General features: G+C 41.0%; 1 protein-coding gene across 2 annotated transcripts in view; it reads right to left on the bottom strand.

The window, feature by feature from the left end:
- Positions 1-4,180: 4,180 nt before the first annotated feature.
- Positions 4,181-20,984, bottom strand: part of CPNE7 (copine 7) — a 90,541-nt gene continuing 73,737 nt past the window's right edge. For both annotated transcript variants that reach the window (XM_066582920.1, XM_066582919.1), the window contains 4 exons: positions 8,828-8,879; positions 7,594-7,727; positions 7,277-7,513; positions 4,181-6,110 (listed from right to left, as the gene is read on the bottom strand). In XM_066582920.1, coding sequence (XP_066439017.1) covers positions 5,973-6,110; positions 7,277-7,513; positions 7,594-7,727; positions 8,828-8,879 — 561 coding nt within the window. In that variant the 3' untranslated portion in view covers positions 4,181-5,972. The remainder of the gene's footprint in view (positions 6,111-7,276; positions 7,514-7,593; positions 7,728-8,827; positions 8,880-20,984) is intronic.

Consider the following 20,984-nt stretch of genomic DNA (forward strand, 5'->3'; position numbering starts at 1 on the left):
CTTGTAGGCACCTGCAGTGTCCAAGGAGCGGGCCCTCAGCCTTAGGAGACAGCGGGGTAGAGTTTGGGCCTTGTTATGGGGCTCTACCATCTCCCACCCAGAGGGTAGCACGAGACCCGTCCAAGTAACCGAGGGCAGACCATTCAAAGGGTAACCCAAACTATGGTTTACCTTAAGTTCATTGTCACGTGTGACGTCACCGTTCTGTCCTTTGTGGTGAATACAGAAGGCGTCAATAAAGAGTCCACACAAACATTGTTAACGTTTCAGAGCTAAACCGGGAACAGTCGGTAGAGCTTGTTTACTTGAAAATTCAGTTACAGTCCAGTACAGAGTACATCCACCATCAGGACACTGGTGCAAGCAAATTAGTGGTGTGACAGGGAGGTTCTCATGGCTTGCTCCAGACAATCAGCAGTCCAGTTATCTGCATGACCCGGTCCCTGGCAAACTCCGACTCTCTTTCTCTCTCTACCACTACACACTCATGTTTGGGAAAGGGCACTCAGCGCTGCATGGCGGGTTCTCGCACACTTGCGGTCCTTCAAGTCATTAGCATAGAGGCCTGGGTAGATTGGGCCCAGGACACACACAGGGCAATCTCTCAGCCTCTTCCATCTTCTCCACACACAGACTGAAGGTGTCTGTGTGCAGGCAGACTCTCCTCTTGCAACCATCTCACCAACCCAACTAACTCTCTACTCACTTTCATGCACCTTGCAAACACATATATGAAACAAGGTCACATGATACACAACAATATACATTTTCCAGCCATAACCCAAACAGTAACTCATTCAGTGCTGTAGAGGTGCAATACACATCATATTCACTCACATAGGAGACACTGACAATACATAGGCACAGGACAAATGCATTCATAGTTATGGAGAAGCCCCGTTACTCTGGGCCACTACACACCCATCAAACAAGTAATACCTTAAAGGTATTACCAAAATGTCCGATCGCTGGGGTCCAACTGATCACAAGAATGGGGGTCCATGCCCCCTATTTCCTCCCACTGCAAGGAGGAGGAGTTTGGATGGAGTGGCTTGCCAAGTGTGCATGTTGCTCCATTCAGTGCCTATGGGACTGCTGAAAAGAAGCTGTGCATGGCCCCTGCTTGCCACTTTCCCATTGCCGCCTTGTCCTGGTTTGCAACTCCTTGTGACCGATGCATGACTTGTGCTCTTTTCTTAAGCCAGATCCCTTCATTAACATATTTACAGAGCTCATGTCAGCTAATCATCCACTACTCCCAGTAGCCGCGCTATGTACTTCGAGCCGCCGTTTGAATACAGCGATCTAAATTAAATCTAAGGTTCTCCTGAATGTTTTGAGTCTAGAGACAGGGAGCGTACAACACAGTAATAAAACCTAATCTGCTAATATAACATTATCCATCCCCTGCTTCATTCCGACTAGCAATGCAATCATTACAATGGAGGTTACTGATACCTCTGACAGACGAGGCTCTCGGGTATGACAGAATTTTAGCAGCAAATAAAGAGGTGTATAGAAATGCAAGATGTGATCTGAGCCGGCAGCTGCAGAGACGTCTCCGAGATCTCCCAAATGTTCTACTTAGCATTTGTTTGTGGATGTATGTCAGGAAGCTTGGAAAAAGTAAGACATAAATTAAAGGGGTTATACAGGATTTGAAAACCATGGCAGCTTCCTTCCAAAAACAGCACCACACCTACAAGTCTTGTGTGGTAGTGCAGCTCACCCCAATTTATTTGAATGGAGATTAACTTCATTGCCTAGTAGGTTTTCAGGATTCATTGACCATTTTTGCTGTAGTTCTTGATGTAGCAAATCTAATTAGTCACATCAGGTTCTGTGGCACTGAAATGAATAGTATTGAACTTATATCAATTATGTCCCCCAGGGGTGATAAGCAACCATGGGGCCCAATTACAAAGCTTGGAATGTGGTCCCCCTCCACCATGACCAATTTTCCTTATTTACCAGTAAACCACCTTTAATTTTGTATTGCTCCTTGCACCATCCACAGTGATCACTAACTGTACCTCACCGTTGAATGGTGATGGACCCTCTTAGATGGGAAGCAACTTTTTCCAGCTATCCTGTTGGTTACCACCGTACTGTCACCAAGGCAAGACCCCATTAAATGAGAGCTTCTGTACAATGTCTTGGACCAGTGAGTGCAATTTCATCTGTCAGGGGGCATGAAACAGTATCAATCAAGATTTGAGAAGCATACTCGCCACCTTGACTACTTAGAGACAAGAATAGTCCTTCCTGCCACATGACTATGGGAAGATATTAAATAGCCATTTTGGGAAATATTTCTTCTTGTTCTGTATAAAAGTAAAACTTCTTGGCACCAATGCAAAACTTGAAATGTTGCTCCCTACCTACCATGTATGATGCTAATATCTTCCTATGTAGTGAGACCTTTGGGCTTCCTCAAGTACTAAGGCCCAGGTGCCACTGTACAATATGAGGGGACAACGTTGAAGTGGCAGCACTGCTTGGTTGTCCTAGGAATGACTCTCTTGGGGGAAAGAAGCTACTCTACTCCTTTATGCTCCAGTACAGTTGTTCTATTGCCATCCCAAGCAGCACACTACAGTCCAGTGTCCTTAATATGTGCTGCTACTTTGGTTGCCAATGGTTGTACCACCCTTCCGGCTACGCCAAAATGCAAAATAGGAGGAGACAGTGTTGGTGTGGCACCACTCTTCGGTTCTTCTAGGGGTTCTAAGGTTGACTCTCTTGCAGAGGGGGAAGCTCATCTACTTCTTCACCCCACTGCTACCTTTGCGCCTACACCTCTGCTTTCCAACCTTCAGATAAAACATTTGTAAACTTTATTGTGTCACCGTACTGCTACATGAAGGCAGATTTGTTTTTAGATCTGCATATTTGGTGACAAGATAAATTATACAGAATTAGTATGTACAAACTGTCTCAACACAGAAATCTAATGCATGAAGTCTACCACTCTCTAAGAGGAGAATCCCTATCACATCTCTGTAGGTTGAGGAAGGAGGGAGGAATACTGGAGCCTGATCGCAGTTCATAATAACAGGATGTCTCCGATGGGGAAATCTGAGCCTGGGGAAATTGCTGACAAGAACTTGGCATGAAAAACAAACCTACTGAAATTGCAAAACGGATTCATCTCTCATAGGCTTGTCTCGCTGCGGGCGAAGATGTCCATATCACCACATGTTCATGCCAACATGTTTATGAAGGGGTGAAAGAATTTTGTTAAGGCCTTAAATTTGCTGACACCTTCACATAGTAAGACAGTTTGTTAAAAACTGCAAGAGCACATCACAGGCTTATTTGTGACATATGGTGGGATATCGTCTAGGGAGTTTGTGTATTGCCAGATGCCAAGCCCCAAAGGGTAAACAATACAAAGTTGGTAATTACTGTGCTTATGAGAACTGCTGGGTACTGGCTCTTCATGCTACAGTGCAGAGATCGCACACAGTTCACGGACAGCAGCCATATGTTTACTAGTCATTTAATGGAGAGATGAATGTGACTAATGACCTGAGAAGAGTCCATTTGGACTAACACAATGCTAGGTGGTATAGCAGCAATACAGACCTTATAAAATCAGTCGCATATGGCGGTACAGAAAGCCCCCATAGACTGCTATAGGGACTTTTCACATGGGTGGAATTTGATCACGGTGCACATTGCAACAAACTGAACACTCTGCACCAAAATCCACATGGATCCTTGTGGATTTTGATGCCGCATTGAAAAAGGCTTAATTCCTAGGCAATTTAGCATTAAACTCTGCATGTAGCCATGCAAATGTGGTCAAGGTCCCTAATTCTACTGGCAATTCCTCATCAAAATCCATATAATTGTGCAGACTTTGGTGCATATTTACACAGCTGTGTGTTGCGTTGCGTCCTGCGGCCAAATTCCTGTCTGTGTTAAAGGTCCCGTAGATGTCTTACTGCGGTTCGATACAAGTCAGAACATGCACAGAGTTTTAATATGGCCATGTGCATGAAAAGCACCATTAACGTTAGAGGAAGGACAGGCACGGTCAATGAAGAGCTACCCAACCTCAATGACCACCAATTCGAGCTCCGTAGAAGCAACATGATTGGAAATTACCAACAGGGAACATACACAATCCCCCATTCGAAAGTTGTAATATAGCAAAGGAAAAATAGAACAGAGATGAAGAGAGAGAACAGAGCACTTTATTGGGGGCGTTTTTCTTCCAGGACACAAATACGAGAAGCATGCAGACTTCACAAAAGCGCCAACAATTAGTATAGAAGTGCATATCTGGGCCTTTCTAGTTGCTACAATACGAGCGGGTTCTCAGGAGATTTGATAACTGTACATGCATTGAAAACGTTAAATGATATGCATTCTCTCACTAGAAAAAAGAGTCAATGCAATTCACAGCCTGAGACAGTCCTGCCACATTAATACTTGGTTTAACCCATTGTCGTCATGTATATAAGTAAATAAATAAATGGATACATAGATATATCTGTATATGTATAATTAGTGCATTCTGTATGTCTATTAGCTATATGTAATATATAGAACTAGAACTTTCTGATCCCTCTCCTCTGATATTTTCATTTTTCACTTTAGATATTTTTTTGGATTTTACAATAATTGTAAGTGACATAAAACTTCTGTAAAACTGCATTGGGTTCATTATAAAACATGGGACTGAATGTTAGAAATGCATAAAGCCAGCTCTACTCCCAAGTGTACAGTATGTGCTATAGCAGGGTACTCCTTTGCTTGTTACCGTCAGATTGACAGAACATGAAATGTTTTTGGAAAACCTTAAGAAAGATCTACTTATCGTTACCATCAGCCTTCGAAAATGTCAAGGCTTGAAGGTGGCCAAGAAGTATAGAGAGGGGTCTCCTCAACACTCATTCAAAGACCAAGCATCAAGTTACTGAGGAGTCTTCTGGAAATGGCTTCAGAGACCCCACAGGCTTTTGTTCGCCTTGCAACTTCCCCCCAGTTCATTCTCTGGCTTGCTATTAGATGTGTTAATCTGACAGATATCAAAAGTAAAGTCACATAGACTTGTGTGCTCATGCAAGACTAGGAGACCCCAAGAGATCCCTTTGTAGATAATTTTAATGAGCCAGCATGTGCCTGATAACTTGGATTTCTACAGACCCTTCCATCTACAATTCTACCGATATAAAAAAATAATGTAAAATAAGCACTAATGAAGTGTTAAGTTGAGCTTATAAAAGACTTGCTTTTCAAAAGGAATATGCTTCGCTACGTTAGATCTTTCAATAGAAGAATAAAATGAGAAGACAGAAAATTGCCAGATGAACAGAATCCCACTGTGACTTCTGCCTACAAAAAAAAAACACGACAAAAACAAAAAGGCAATGTAGCTAGATCATCCCCTGATTGACCTCAAATCCAGTGATGTGATGGAACAGGAATGATGGTATAAGTTCTGGATAACAGAAGCTCCAATCACAAAACTGAACATCACAGAATCACCCTCCCAACCATGGTGCGTATAGAAATGTAAGTGAGGATGCTGTAGACCTGGCAATAATAACCAAGCCTCTAGAAGACTTTTCCCGGTGGTCCTTATGATGTTTTATTTTTTTTACATTCAGAGTCTCACTAGAAGGGCCAATCTCTGCCAAGATAAAATCAGGATCTCAAGTACAATAAGATGGACCTGAGACCAGGTTTTACTGAAGACACCAACCTCCACGGTAGATGGTGGCTCTTCCAGCAGATAAGGTCAATCAGTGCATTAGGCGTCCATATGAATCATTGTCCTGCATGGATAGGAGAATGGTTTTTCCAACAGCAACTGAAGTGAGATGGACTTCTAAGTGGTTGGGGCTCTGTCTAGTCCATCAGATGGCATTGGATGATGGTTTGAAAGTTGAGAGGTACAAGCTTTATGGTATTTCCAGTGAAGGGTAGGGGACATTGGTTAGGAGAGCATCGGACTGGATTCATTGAGGAGAATTGAGAGCAGAGTCCGGGGAATCTACCTTTGGACAGCGGGGAGGGTAGACTTTGTAGCTGTAATACTCTACTACTTGTTTGGGCACTTCAGCCAGGACGCATTTTGCCAAGGCAGCCGGTGAGGCCTGAAACACAGAAAAGACAGAATTTGTGGTTGAGGAGCAGCATCATTTACTTCCAATTCTCTGTGAATATTGAGTAGCAGTCTTCTCATTTTATCTGGTACTTGATTAACATGAAAATTACTTGGTAACACAGTGCTGGTAAATACTCCATAGCAGGTAGCAGGTCCTTAGAGACAGTTGCCAAATATTCAGGGTTCATAATTTCACCTGTTAGTGTTCCAATGGGCCTCAAATGACATGTCCCATGACGGGACCCAGATTACATTTAGGTACTCAAATTATATAGGCCACTGTTGCATTGGCATGATAATGTTGGCACATTCATGCTGGCTTCAGTGCTTTAGTCCCCTAAATGTAATCTCAGAGGAGTAAATATTTATGAATATTTATTTTTACAATGCAGTTTTTTTCTCGAAGGCCCACTGGAATAGTATGGATGAAGTTATGACCCCCAATCACTGGCATCTCATTGTCACAGAGGACCTGTAACACATGGCAAAGGACCTGCTAGTGAAAATGTGTGAGTGTGAGTGCTTCTGTATGCCACAGACAAGTTTCAGGAGAGATATCGTTTCACCTTAAGAAAAGCACCTAGAAGGTGTGTGGAGACAGCCAGGAGGTGATGGAGAACACTTATAAGGCCATGCATGCTCCTCTGGGAAATATATGCAAATAAGGAAGATGGGACAATACCTCTGCAGCAATCCTTCAAATCAATGTCAAAGTAGTTTGACTTTGGGCTAACTGAGCAGGCAGCATCTGGGGAACCCCAGTTTTCATCCTTGAATCCTCCAAGCGGGATAAGGTCTTTGGTGTGGGGTCTCCAGGCTGTCACTCCTACAGATAGTCTAAGTAGTGGGGCTGCAGATACTATACAGGGCCAAGGTATAGTACCTGATGGTGTAAACTGGTGCTTATCTATAAATGTAGAAAAGCTTTAAGCTAGTGACACAGTAGCAATAACAAGGTCCAAGCAGATGGACTGGATAGGCAGGCAAGCAGTAATAATATTTGACTTCAGGATATACGGTATGTAACTTCCAGTGGTCTGTAATTCCCAATAACCTAGCACCATAGACGTCCTGAGGGTGTCATATCAGAATTTTAATTGAAATCAGATAATATGAGAGAAGATTATAACATGCTATAGAATATAAGAAACGTACATTTTTGAATTCTCTGAATGGTACAAACTGGACAATGTCTCGGAGAACGGGCTCCCCTTTGGGTGCTCTCAGAATCCCATCATCCCCATCAAGAATCTGCATGTCGGTAAAGTCTGCATTTCCAACACCCACAATAATGATGGACATAGGCAAGTAGGATGCTCGCACAATAGCCTCTCTGGTATCTGCCATATCTGTTACCACTCCATCGGTGAGTATGAGCAGAATATAGTATTTCTGTAACAAGAGAGAGATGTGATGAGACATGTGCTGGAATTGATATATCAATTTCATAGTCTTCGTGACATATCACCCACTGATGCCTCTTTAGTTCTCTCTTCTTCTGCTGCCAGTCGTGCCACCCTGGATATGATAGGTGCCACATTTGTAGGACCGTACAGCTGAATTTTAGGGAGGCAACTCTGGTATGATTCCACTATGCCCTGAATACCTACAAATACAGAGGATGAAAAATAAATATGATGTAAAAATGAGATGTGAATGTATAAACTAAGTTACTGAGGTGCATAACGGATAGAAATCCATTATCCATACATTATTATGGACACATATGCCATCCTACCAAAAGGATTTGAACACCCCCTACCAGTACAATAGATCGCTTTGTATTAGTATGTCACTTGTCCTAAAACATGGTAAATAAGATGCAGTCCCTTGAAGGTGTCAGCAATAGTTTGTGATGGGAGCACACTATTGGATATATGTGTTATGCCATCCATCACAAAGCACAATGCATTGGCTCATCTACAATGGTGCAAGGAACGTCGACATTGGACAGTTGAGCAATGGAAGAATGTTCTATGGAGTGACAAATCACACTACTTTATCTTTACATTAGATGGATGTACCTGGGTGTGGAGAAGAGCCAGGGAACACCTTTTGCTTATGTTTTTGTGCCAACAGTTAAGTAGGGCGGAAGTTCGGTTATGGTCTAGGAATATGTTATGTGGCATGGTCTCGGTCCGTTGGTTGCAGTCGCAAGAAACATGAACACAGAGGTGACCCTGACATTCTAGATAATAATGTGCTGTCAACAATGTGTCCATACTCTGGAAATGGTCAGCTATACTTTCAACACTGTTCTACGTTGGTTTGAGAATATGGATGCTCCATGATTGGACTGGCTGCACAGATTCCCGACCTGAACCCTACTGAACATCGCTGGGATGAACTAGCACATTGGGTCAGGAAATATGAACAGGGTCCATCTTCTTTAAGAGAAATCGATAGACACTTGCAGGATGAGCAAGGGGAAATAAAAGTTGAAGTGTATCAGACATTAGCAAAAAATATACAATGGAGAGTATCTGATGTCATTTGGGTCAAAGGAAACCTCACTAGTACCATATGGGAATAACACTACTTTTGATTCTTTCTCAGTTCTCAAATTACTTTTGGTAGGATAGTGTACAACATGGATCCCCAATAGGGGTATGTGCCAGAGTCCATGAAGAGGGACTACAAAAAACAAGCCCCGTGTAGGCAAAATAGAAAAATATTAGTCCAGTGTTATCGGCTAATGTCTCTTACCTTCACATTCATCATCGTCAGGGTTAAAATTGATAGCGAAATCATGAGATACCTGAAAATGAACAAATATTATGAGACAAACGGTAAAAGTACATGAAGAACATTGCTCCTTGACCTGACACAGCTATGTTGAGGATCTACCATGTCTTGTCCTATCTACAATGACGTTCTTCAAGAGACAGGCTTCTACTTGACTCGCCATCCCTTATCCTTCATAAATAACCAAGTACAGAAGACCTCACACTACTTGTGAGGACTGATATAAGACTGTTTTCCGCCTTCTTTTCATGTACAGACGCTGATTCCCTCAGAAAGCAGTACAGAGTTAAAGACAAAAGAGAATGACAAACAGCTTGTGAGCCGCGAGGAGCTAATGTCAAAGATTTGCTGGCACAGTCGCCAGGCATACGAGGTCAGGATGTGACACTGATATATCAGATGCATGAGTGTAGCGACAGAATGAGAGCATCAGCGGATGTGAGATCTGCACGGGGAGAGAGCGAGAAAATATCCAAATACTCCAGAGCCTCCAAGGAACCATCTAAGGAACCAGCAGGAGGGTGATGTTCCCATAGGCTGATTTCACGTCTTTGGCTACCAAAACAGGTCAATGCTAGACCCTTGAGGATGTGGAGCCTGAAGCCTTTATGTAACATATATAAGCAAAGTTTTTTGTCATTTAGCAATGCCTCAAGACATGACAAGACTGAGATAATGCAGTAGATTTGTAATATTTATGAATATAACTTCCATGGAGGAACTCTACTTGACTGTAAAAAGGGGTTGGACAAATTCAGAAAAACATGGCGGAGTGCCGTCATTGTGCCCCTGATGTATACTAGAGGTGATCGGCTGTTGATGCCATTTCTCATATCAGGTCGCACTGGAGCGACACCATTGAAAGCTTTCATGACAATGGCGTGGTGCAAGGGGCAATCTTCGCAACGGACAGCTTGAAAAACTGTCATTGTCAACATTGGAGCATTCAAATCTGTCCATACACCCTAGAGAATGTTAGCAGCTGTGAATTGTGGTGCCGCTACTGCATGGTGCTGAATGCGTTGTTCTGTGTCTTATGACTTTCATCTCGGTGCTCCAGTCCCACTACAACGATGCACATTTTGTTCTACTGACCACCATCTCTAGATTCAGCCCACGGTTGTGGCATCCCATTGGTCTTCTAATGCATTATGATGCAAATATCTACCAGCTGTATGCAGCCCTCGTCCATTTGATGAAATGGCTCTCGACGGTGTCTTAAAGGCATCTTCACTCCTTAATCTTTATCCAGGCACAAAATAAGTTTCAGTGGGTGCAACATTGTCTCCATTGTTAGCTTCACAGACTCGTTTTCCTCTTTTTTCACGTTCTCAGATCACATGATTGGCCCGAAACAGCATCAATTTTCATAACTTGTTTGTGTGAACATACACTGAAATTGGACAATGCTGCACCAAGATCTTCATAGAGTGATGTTTTTCTATTATATATACACACACAAAGCATATATTTTATTTATATCACTATTTTACATCTATAGTGACTCTCCCATGCTCTGGCGGCATACATTTCAATATCATGCTGGGCAGGTATAGCCCCAGACACCGTGATTGGTGGGGAACAATGCAGTAGCTGACTCCAAGGCTTAAGAACACATAGCTGTGAGGACGTTGCGTTCCTCCTATCAACAGGCAGAAAGGGCAAAGGCTGAGTAGCGTGATGGTGGCTGTTGCGTCCTCCGGACGTGCAACCTCAATAACATAAATCAAAGGCACAACTGTGCAAAGGAAACATAACACTATGGGGAATACTCTCCCTATAGTCCCCTAACCCAGGAGGGGGCCCTGCCTACTCAGTGGACATATCGCTCTGACAAGTGCGAGCCCGCACGCGTGCCTGGGCCACTAACAAGTCCCTATCAGGGAGCCTTAGTACAAAATAGAAGCGAAACAGAACCAAACAAAACAGAAAAGAACTTAGCTTGCAAGGAGAGCTTCCCCCAAGCTATGTTGCTCCGTTGCTGTCCAAAATGCAACTGAAGTGATTAAGCAGCACAGGAGATAGTGCTGGCCCTGTTTAAATAGGAGCCAGGCTACTCAGCACCAGGTGCTGACTGACCTTCCTCCTGCAGCTACCACACCCCTCAGCTCCCGGAGAAGCAAGGGCACACCCAAAACCTGGTTGGCCTGCAGGCAAGGTGCAGGCCTCAGCACGGCTGCAACAGTGGCCCTCTCCGAGTGTGTGATGAGCTAGTAGACCGCAGCAAAGAAAGCCCATGAGGGTGCTGATAGCTGTGGCACAGAGTTGGAAGGTAGGAGACATAGTTGACTCTATTTCAATATGATAGCCACAAGTCCAAAAAACGGGTTGAGGAAAAAGTCTTGTGAGAAGATCTGTGTAGAATTCCAATTGTGGCCAATTGTTGAATTCTGGGTATGCCTTTGAGATTTGTGGTTATCTACACCTGCCATGTCGGCTCACAACAATGTCCTGGTGGCTGGGCAGTTTCTAAAGATGCACACTTGACTCCATTAAAAGATCAATTAGTTTGTAGAGTTTAATATGTGCACAAAAAAGTCATCAACATAGAAATATACATAATATTCAGATCTCACTGGACCACCAGCATACCAGAGGACCATGCAGGCTCTAACAAAATAATGGGCCCAAAAGGTCCAGCAGAATTCAACCCCTTCTGAATCATCTCCTCTAAGGGGCTCAATGAACCCCAGTCTGATACTCTTGCCTTCTTAATTTTCTAGATATATTTCAATAGTGCTTAATATCATTAATGCTTATCCCTTGTAACAATGTTGTTCGCAGGCTGTAACTGGCATGCATTGCTCAAAAAATTCTGAACTTAGATATCTTACGTATGACAAATAATTTCAAGACTTTGGAAATGGAAGAAATGAAGATCCTACAAATATCACCTGGAATCTTTTACACCATTCTACCAAAAGTAACTGGACCCCTGAGCAAGAATCAAAATTAATACTTAGTGGGGCTCTTTGGGCCCTAATGACATCGCATACTCTCTGTGGCATACTTTCTACTAATGTCTGATACACTTCAGCTGCTATTTCCCTCTATTCATCCTACAAACATCTGACAAGTTCTCTCAAAAAAGATGGATATTGTTCATATTTCCTGACACAATGTTCCAGTTCGTCCCAATGATGTTCAGTAGGGTTCAGGTCGGACTCTTTGCAGCCAGTCCAATCGTGGAACATCCATATCCTCAAACCAACGTAAAACAGCGGTGGATTTGGACAAGGCATGTTGTCTTGTTGGAAGTATGGACGACCATTCCCAGAGTATTACCACATTGTCAGCAGCACATTATTGTCTAGAATGTCAGGGTACACCTCCATGTTCATGGTTCTTGTCACTACAACCAACAGACCGAGACCATGCCACGTAAAACATCCTCAGAGCTTCACGGAACCTCTATCTTACTTATCTGTTGGCACAACACATTCAGGCAAATGGCATTCCCCAGACACCTCCACACCCAGGTACCTCCATCTGATGTGAAGATGGAGTAGCGCGATTCTTCACTCCACAGAACGTTCTTCCAACTGTCCAATAACAATGCTCCTTGCACCATTATAGACGGACCGATGCATCTTCTTTCAAAGAACCTACCAGACGTTTGCAGGATGAATGGAGGGAATTTCTAACTTAAATGTATCAGACATTAGGAGAAAGTATGCCACAGAAAGTATCTGATGTCATTAGAACCAAAACAGCCGCACTAAGTATTAACATATGGAAATAAATACTACTTTTGATTCTTGCTCAGGTGTCCAATTACTTTTATTAGTCTAGTTATGGATTTCTCTTGAGCACAGGAATTCTAAGATCTGCCAAAAGCATTTTTTTATAGGGCCCATCTACAATGGGAGAAATTTATAAGATGTTCTGCGATTTTCTCTGTTCGGCACTATCAGAGATCTTAGTGACACGGCTTCACATCTATTATTCTCAAGACTTCAATTGCATTCTTGGTCTTGTCACTTTGAGAATCTCACGGCCCTAAGTGTCGGTAATTACCTGCGATTTACATCTCATTAGCAGCAGAATTCTTGTCTAGTGAATGATATGATATAAGGCTGGATGACATTCACTCCGACAGCATAATTCCTGCTTGTAGCATTTAGAGATTGTTACCAGATTGTCCTTTGTGGGAAAGTAATATATAAATAATTTCTACTTTGCAGAAAATCACTGTCTTCATCTTGAATTCAATGTCTGGGCTGTTATTGAGCGGACAATATTAATCATCCACATCACTGATACACAAATTCTACAAATGTACGGCGGTGTTTACAGAATACTAATACAATATACTGCCTTGTACTACAACGGTAACTAGTCAAAGCAATACTGGCTGTAGAATAGAGATGCTACGTCGTCATCTAAATGTCATATATTAACGGGGTTGTCCAATGTTTGTTAGAAGGTTCCCCCAAACAGTAAGATAATTACAGGGTGTCCCACCTCCTGGACCCCCACTAATCCCTTGTAGTCTGGCAGCAAGTGTTCAATTTCCTTGCAGCGCCACCACAGAAAAAATGAAGAATTACACATTGAACGTTGACATACTTTGCAGTTTTCATTCCTTAGCATTTTCAAGACCTCACTTAATGTGGCAAGTGTCAAGATGTTGCCTATTTTTCTATTTAAGCAATATTGTTGTATTCTAATATCATTATCATTGCTAAATTTACTAATACTATCTTTTCATTGTGTCTGAGAAATCAGATTTCCTGTCTGTTCCTCTTACATCCTGGAACCAGTATTATCTAGATCAAATCTTATATGTACTGCCTAAAGCAAGCATTAGCTTATAAAACATGTATGAAAGTATTTTTAATGCATATGATATGATCCATTCTGAGGATTTATATTTAGTGAGCACATAATATAAAATAGTGGCACAGAAACGTATCGTACGGATGGGTAAAGCATACCCTTATTGCATTGATGGGTTGACAAGACCCTGCTTGCCAAGCTGTTTGTACAAGACCCTCCTTGCCTAGGTGCTTGGATGAGACTCTCATTGCCAAAGTGTTCAAACTAGACCCTTATCGCCAAAGTGTCTGCCAAGGTACTCGGACAAGACCCTTATTGCCAAGGTGTTTTGACAAGACCCTTTTTGCCAAGGTGTTTTGGTGTGATCCTTCTTGCCAAGGTGTTTCGATGCGATTCTTATTGCCAAGATGCTTGGATGAGACCCTCATTGGCAAGGTTCTTTAATGACACCCTTATCGGCAAGGTGTCTAACAAGGTGCATGGACAAGACCCCTATTGCCAAAGTGTTTGGACAAGACCCTTATTGCCAAGATTCTTGGATGACACCCTTATTATCAAGGTGTCTAACAAGGTGCGTCGACAAGACCCTTATTGCCAAGGTATTTTGATGACACCCTTATTGCCAAGGTACCTGCCAAGGTGCTTGGATGAAACACTTATCACCAAGGTGTTTGGACAAACAACTTATTGCCAAGATGTCTGGATGTGATCTTTATTGCCAAGGTGTTTGAATGCAAACTTAATTGACCAAAAGGATGGACCAGACCTTTATTGTATCGATGGGGTTGAAGAGACCCTTATTGCCAAACTGTTTGTACGAGACACTCCTTGCCTAGGTGCTTGGATGAGACTCTCATTGCCAAAGTGTTTGAACTAGACCCTTATCGCCAAAGTGTCTGCCAAGGTGCTCGGACAAGACCCTTATTGCCAAGGTGTTTTGACGAGACCCTTATTGCCAAGGTGTTTCGATGCAATCCTTATTGCCAAGATGCTTGGATAAGACCCTCATTGCCAAGGTTCTTTAATGACACCCTAATTAGCAAGGTGTCTAACAATGTGCATGGACAAGACGCCTATTGCCAAAGTGTTTGAACAAGACCCTTATTGCCAAGATTCTTGGATGACACCCTTATCATCAAGGTGTCTAACAAGGTGCATTGACAAGACCCTTATTGCCAAGGTATTTTGATGACACCCTTATTGCCAAGGTGCTTGGATGGAACGCTTATCATCAAGGTGTTTGGACAAACAACTTATTGCCAAGATGTCTGGATGTGATCCTTATTGCCAAGGTATTTGAATGCGAACCTAATTGACCAAAAGGATGGACCAGACCTTTATTGTATCGATGGGGTTGAAGAGATCCTTATTGCCAAACTGTTTGACGAGACACTCCTTGCCTAGGTGCTTGGATGAGACTCTCATTGCCAAAGTATTCGAACTAGACCCTTATCGTCAAAGTGTCTGCCAAGGTGCTTGGACAAGACCCTTATTGCCAAGATGTTTTGACGAGACCCTTTTTGCCAAGGTGTTTTGATGTGATCCTTATTGCCAAGGTGCTTGGATAAGACCTTCATTGCCAAAGTGCTTGGACAAGACCCTTATTGCCAAGGTTCTTGGATAACACCCTTATCTCCAAGTTGTCTACCAAGGTGCATGGACAAGACCCTTATTGCCAAGGTATTTTGATGACACTCTTATCGCCAAGGTGCTTAGATGAGACACTTATCACCAAGGTTTTTGGACGACACCCTTACTGGACCAGACACTTATAGCATTAATGGGTCGACAAGACGTTTATTTCCCAGATGGGTAAAGGGTAGAACAGACTGTTATTGTACTGATAGGTTGATGAGTTCCTTATTGCTAAGGTGCTTGGAGGAGACCCTTACTACCTGGATTGCAGGACCCAACACTCATCGCAGGGTTGGTTCGACGAGAACCTTATTCACCAGCTGGGTGAATAAGACCCTTATTGCTTGATATCCAATACTAGGATACAAAATAAGACATTACACATCTCATTTACAAAAATCAAGTGTGTGCCATTGATGAACATCTAAAAGTTAAAAATCTTCAGCGCAGTTATACACCGAAGTAATTAAAAGTGAACAATAACCTCCTTTGTATGTGACTCATCATTCGATAATGACTTCTCTTGAGTAATACTTTACATCCAGCTTTCACTCACATTTTATAATTCCGTGCACTGAATAATATATATTAAAAATAATCCAGAACCAGAAGAGAAATCAGACTAAGCTGAATGCAGCGTCTGAGTAATAGAAGATACAATAACAACAGCAGATTGTGAGATGATAAAAGGAAGCCACATTACATATAGAAAATGGATCAAGGACAGCAGGCAGATAACTGCAGGGGACAAGATGAGAAGGAACGATGGAAACGTATTGTGTGTTGTGACTACAGGAGAAGAGATGGAGGAGTGACAAAGCTGACACTTCAAACATCAATCTTCCCTATAGATGCTTTACATTTCAGGGGATCCTGAACCTTCTCCCTGGCTATATAGGAACCAGGCTGTGCAGGGGTGGTACAACGGTCTTTGATGCCTTGTGAATGACGCACATAGCGTACGTGTGGTGTGATGCAGGGTCTCAGCATTCATTCCTTATTATACACATAAACGAATGGCGCCTCTGTATCTAGGAGTGCTGTACGAATGGATACAAATTTTATATTTTTGATACATTATCTCATTATTGAGAAGAGTCTGTACATAGCAAAACACCTCTTCGTACAACAATGGCCCCTGAAGACGGCCAACATCCAGAAGACACAACTATCCCTCTCAGGGTGTAGCTATATAGACGATGCAAATGTAGTAAGCACAGTTTGGCCCTTGTGCCTGAAAGTCCCAAACAATCCTTTCCTACCTAAAATAATATCAGTATTATAATAGCTTGGGGCCCCATTACACATTTTGCATTGGGGGCCCAGATCTTCAAGTTACATCCCTGAGCTATTAGCTGCCCTTTTAGGCATTGTCTAAAAAGTCCATTGTTAATTTTATACGCAAGAGTTGCAGGTTGTATGATCATTACTGGGGTTCACCAGTTGCCCTATTTATGCCAAATTGATGCCTAGGGCATACAATAAATGAAATGCAATGGACTGAAAGAGTACGTAATAATTTCCCATACGATGCCTGTAAGGATCATGCTTGACTATAAAGAGCATTATGTTTCTGCTTGGGTAATGTTTCTACCCTACAGCAAATTTCTTTACATTTCTAAATTAATTGAAAATTAATGAATATTGCCAACGACATCTGAACACGACCTGACAGCGTCTAGAGGCTATTCAGTGGGCTTCTGTCGGCACTGTACAGTTATTGAGGAAATACTGTACATAGGTATATATAGGAATATAAAATGTAGATCCTGGCATTAAAGGGAACCCGGTTGCTTGAAAACGCAGTCTATTCTGCAGGCATCATGTTATAGAGCAGGAGGAGCTGAGCAGACTGATGAATAGTTCTGCGGGAAAAGATTCAGTATAACTTGTATGTTAGTTACTCATTTTAATCTGCTCTTTCTGAGCTTAATGGTCCAGCGGGCGGTCCAGGCAATGATCAGGATGCACAACTGTGTGACAAAAAAGTCTGCAAACCTCGAAAAGCATAACATCCGCTGGTTTTAAGATACAGTATCGTTGGTTTTATGCACACTATTAACATTATTATTCATCTAAACAAAGAATTACCAATAGGTTTCATTGGAGCTCTAACTTTTAAGCCTCTAATTCATCAAAACACAAAACGCTAATTTGATCACAGGTTGACCAGCATACTAGAAGAGCAGCACCTTGCTACATTTCTGTACCACGTTTTTTAAAAATCCAGTATACTAGTGCCCCATTCCACTCCCACTACCTCCCTGTCTGGGAAACTCTGCCTGTTTTTTTTCCCTTTTTTTCCTTTCAAGCATGTAAAAGAATATAACTGCTATAATACTGCCTCTTTGTACACGAATACTACTATAATATTCCCCTATATAGAATTATATACAGTAACTACTATAATACTGCCCCCTATTTACAAGAATATAACTACTATAATACTTTCTCTATTTACAAGAATATAACTACTATAATACTGCCTCTATGAACAAGAATATGATTGCTATAATACTACCCCATATGTACCAGAATATAACTACTATAATACTCCTCCTATGTACAAAAATATAACTGCTATAATACGGCCCCTATGTACAAGAATATAACTACTATAATACTGCCCCCTATGTACAAGAATATAACTACTATAATACTACCCCTATGTACAAGAATATAACTACTATAATACTGCCCCCTATGTACAAGAATATAGCTACTATAATACTACTCTTATGAACAAGAATATAACTACTATAATACTACCCCATATGTACCAGAATATAACTACTCTAATACTCCTCCTATGTACAAAAATATAACTGCTATAATACTGCCCCCTATGTACAAGAATATAACTACTATAATACTGCCCCCTATGTACAAGAATATAACTACTATAATACTACCCCTATGTACAAGAATATAACTACTATAATACTGCCCCCTATGTACAAGAATATAGCTACTATAATACTACTCTTATGTACAAGAATATAACTACTATAATACTGCCTCCTATGTACAAGAATATAATTGCTATAATACTGCCCCTTATGTACACGAATATAACTACTATAATACTGCCCCTTATGTGCAAGAATATACCCATTATAATACTGCCTCTATGTACAAGAATATAACTACTATAATACTGCCACCTATGTACACAAATATAACTACTATACTACTGCTCACTATGTACAAGAATATAACTGCTATAATGCTGCCCCTCTGTACACGAATATAACTACTATAATACTGCCCCTTATGTGCAAGAATATACCCATTATAATACTGCCTCTATGAACAAGAATATAACTACTATAATACTACCTCCTATGTACAAGAATATAACTACTATAATACTGCCCCCTATGTACACGAATATAACTACTATACTACTGCTCACTATGTACAAGAATATAACTGCTATAATGCTGCCCATGTCTACAAGAATATAACTACTATAATACTGCTCCCTCTGTACATGAATATAACTCCTGTAATACTGCCCCCTATGTACAAATATATAACTACTATAATACTGCTCCCTATGTACAAGAATATAACTACTATAATACTGCCTCCTATGTACAGGAAGATAACTACTATAATACTGCCCCCTATGTACAAGAATATAACTACTATGATACTGCCCCCTATGTACAAGAATATAACTACTATAATACTCCTCCTATGTGAAAGAAAATAATTACTATATTACTGGCCCTTATGTACAAGAATATAACTACTATAATACTGCCCCCTGTGCACAAGAATATAACTACTATAATACTGCTCCTATGTACAAGCATATAACTACTATAATACTGCCCCCTATGTAGAAGAATATAACTACTATAATACTGGCCCTTATGTACATGAATATAACTACTATAATACTGTTCCTATGTACAAGAATAAAGCTACTATAATACTGCCCCTATGTACAAGAATAACACTACTAGAATACACCCCTCTAAGTACAAGAATCTAACTACTATAATACTGCCCCCTATGTACAAGAATATAGCTACTATAATACTGCCTTTATGTACAAGAATATAGCTGCTATAATACTGTCCCCTATGTACAAGAATTTAATTACTATAATACTGCCTTCTATGTACAAGAATATAACTAATATAATACTGCCTCCTATGTACAAGAATATAGCTACTATAATACTGCCTCCTATGTACAAGAATATAGCTACTATAATACTGTCCCCTATGTAAAAGAATATAACTACTATAATACTGTCCCCTATGTACAAGAATATAGCTACTATAATACTGCCCTAATGTACAAGAATATAGCTACTATAATACTGTCCCCTATGTACAAAAATATAACTACTATAGTACTTCCTCCTATGTACAGGAATATAACTACTATAATTCTGCCCCCAATGTACAAAAAGATCATTATTATAATACTACACCATATGTACTAGAATATAACTACTATAATACTGTCTCCTATGTACAAGAATATAACTACTATATTACTGCCTCCTATGTACAAGAATATAACTAATATAATACTGCCAGTGTACAAAAATATAACTACTATAATACTGCCCCGTATGTACAAGAATATAGCTACTATAATACTGCCCCCTATGTACAAGAGTAAAACTACTATAATACTGCCCTCTAAGTACAAGAATCTAACTACTATAATACTGCCCCCTATGTACAAGAATATAACTTCTGTATCACTGCCACCAATGTACAAGAATATAACTACTATAATACTGCCCCTATGTACAAGAATATAACTTCTGTATCACTACCACCTATGTACAAGAATATAGCTACTATAATACTGCCTCCTACGTACAAGAATATAACTACTATAAGGGTGCCCACCCACTGGCGTTTGCGATTTTCGTGCGTGAAAAATGCAGCGTTTTCGGCGCGTTTTTGCCGCGTTTTTCGTGGCGTTTTTTGCGGCGTTTTCGCACCTTTTCCATTAATTTCCATTGACATTCATGGGTGCATTAGGAGAAAAATAAGGACACATATGCAAGTGACAGTTCCTATGTTAAAAATCGCAACGCACCGCAAAAAAAACCGCCAGTGGACAGGAGTACATTCAATTCTAATTGCTCTTGAGAAAAAACGCAAAACGCAAAGAAAAAAAAATCGCCAGTGGGTGGGCGCCCTTATACTGCCCACTATGTTGTACAAGAATAAAACTTCTGTAATACTGCCCCCTATGTACAAGAATATAACTACTATAATACTTCCCCCTTATATACAAGTATATAACCTTTTAATACTGCCCCCTACCGTATGTTGTACAAGAATATAACTTCTATGATACTGTCCTCCATGTACAAGACTATAACTACTATAATACTGCCCCCTATTTACAAGAAAATAACTACTATAATACTGCCCCTATGGTCAAAAAATAGCTACTATAATACTACCCCCTATGTTAAAGAATACAACTCGTGATAAGCAATTTGTTGAATAATCGGGGTTATCGGTATCAGGCTGATTTCACGAAAATCATCGTGAATCAGAACAGTCAATTATAACTCCCCTTAAAGTCAGTGGATGCAAAAAATAACTGAAAACAAATTGCCCACATAGGTTCTCATAGATTAAATATTGTGCCAAGGAAAACAGCAGATGGGGGGGGGGGGGGGGGGTTAACCCCTTACTGACGCGGCCCCTTTTTTCTT

Source organism: Eleutherodactylus coqui, chromosome 11 (genome assembly GCF_035609145.1).
Source record: "Eleutherodactylus coqui strain aEleCoq1 chromosome 11, aEleCoq1.hap1, whole genome shotgun sequence".
In the NCBI taxonomy this organism is placed as follows: domain Eukaryota; kingdom Metazoa; phylum Chordata; class Amphibia; order Anura; family Eleutherodactylidae; genus Eleutherodactylus; species Eleutherodactylus coqui.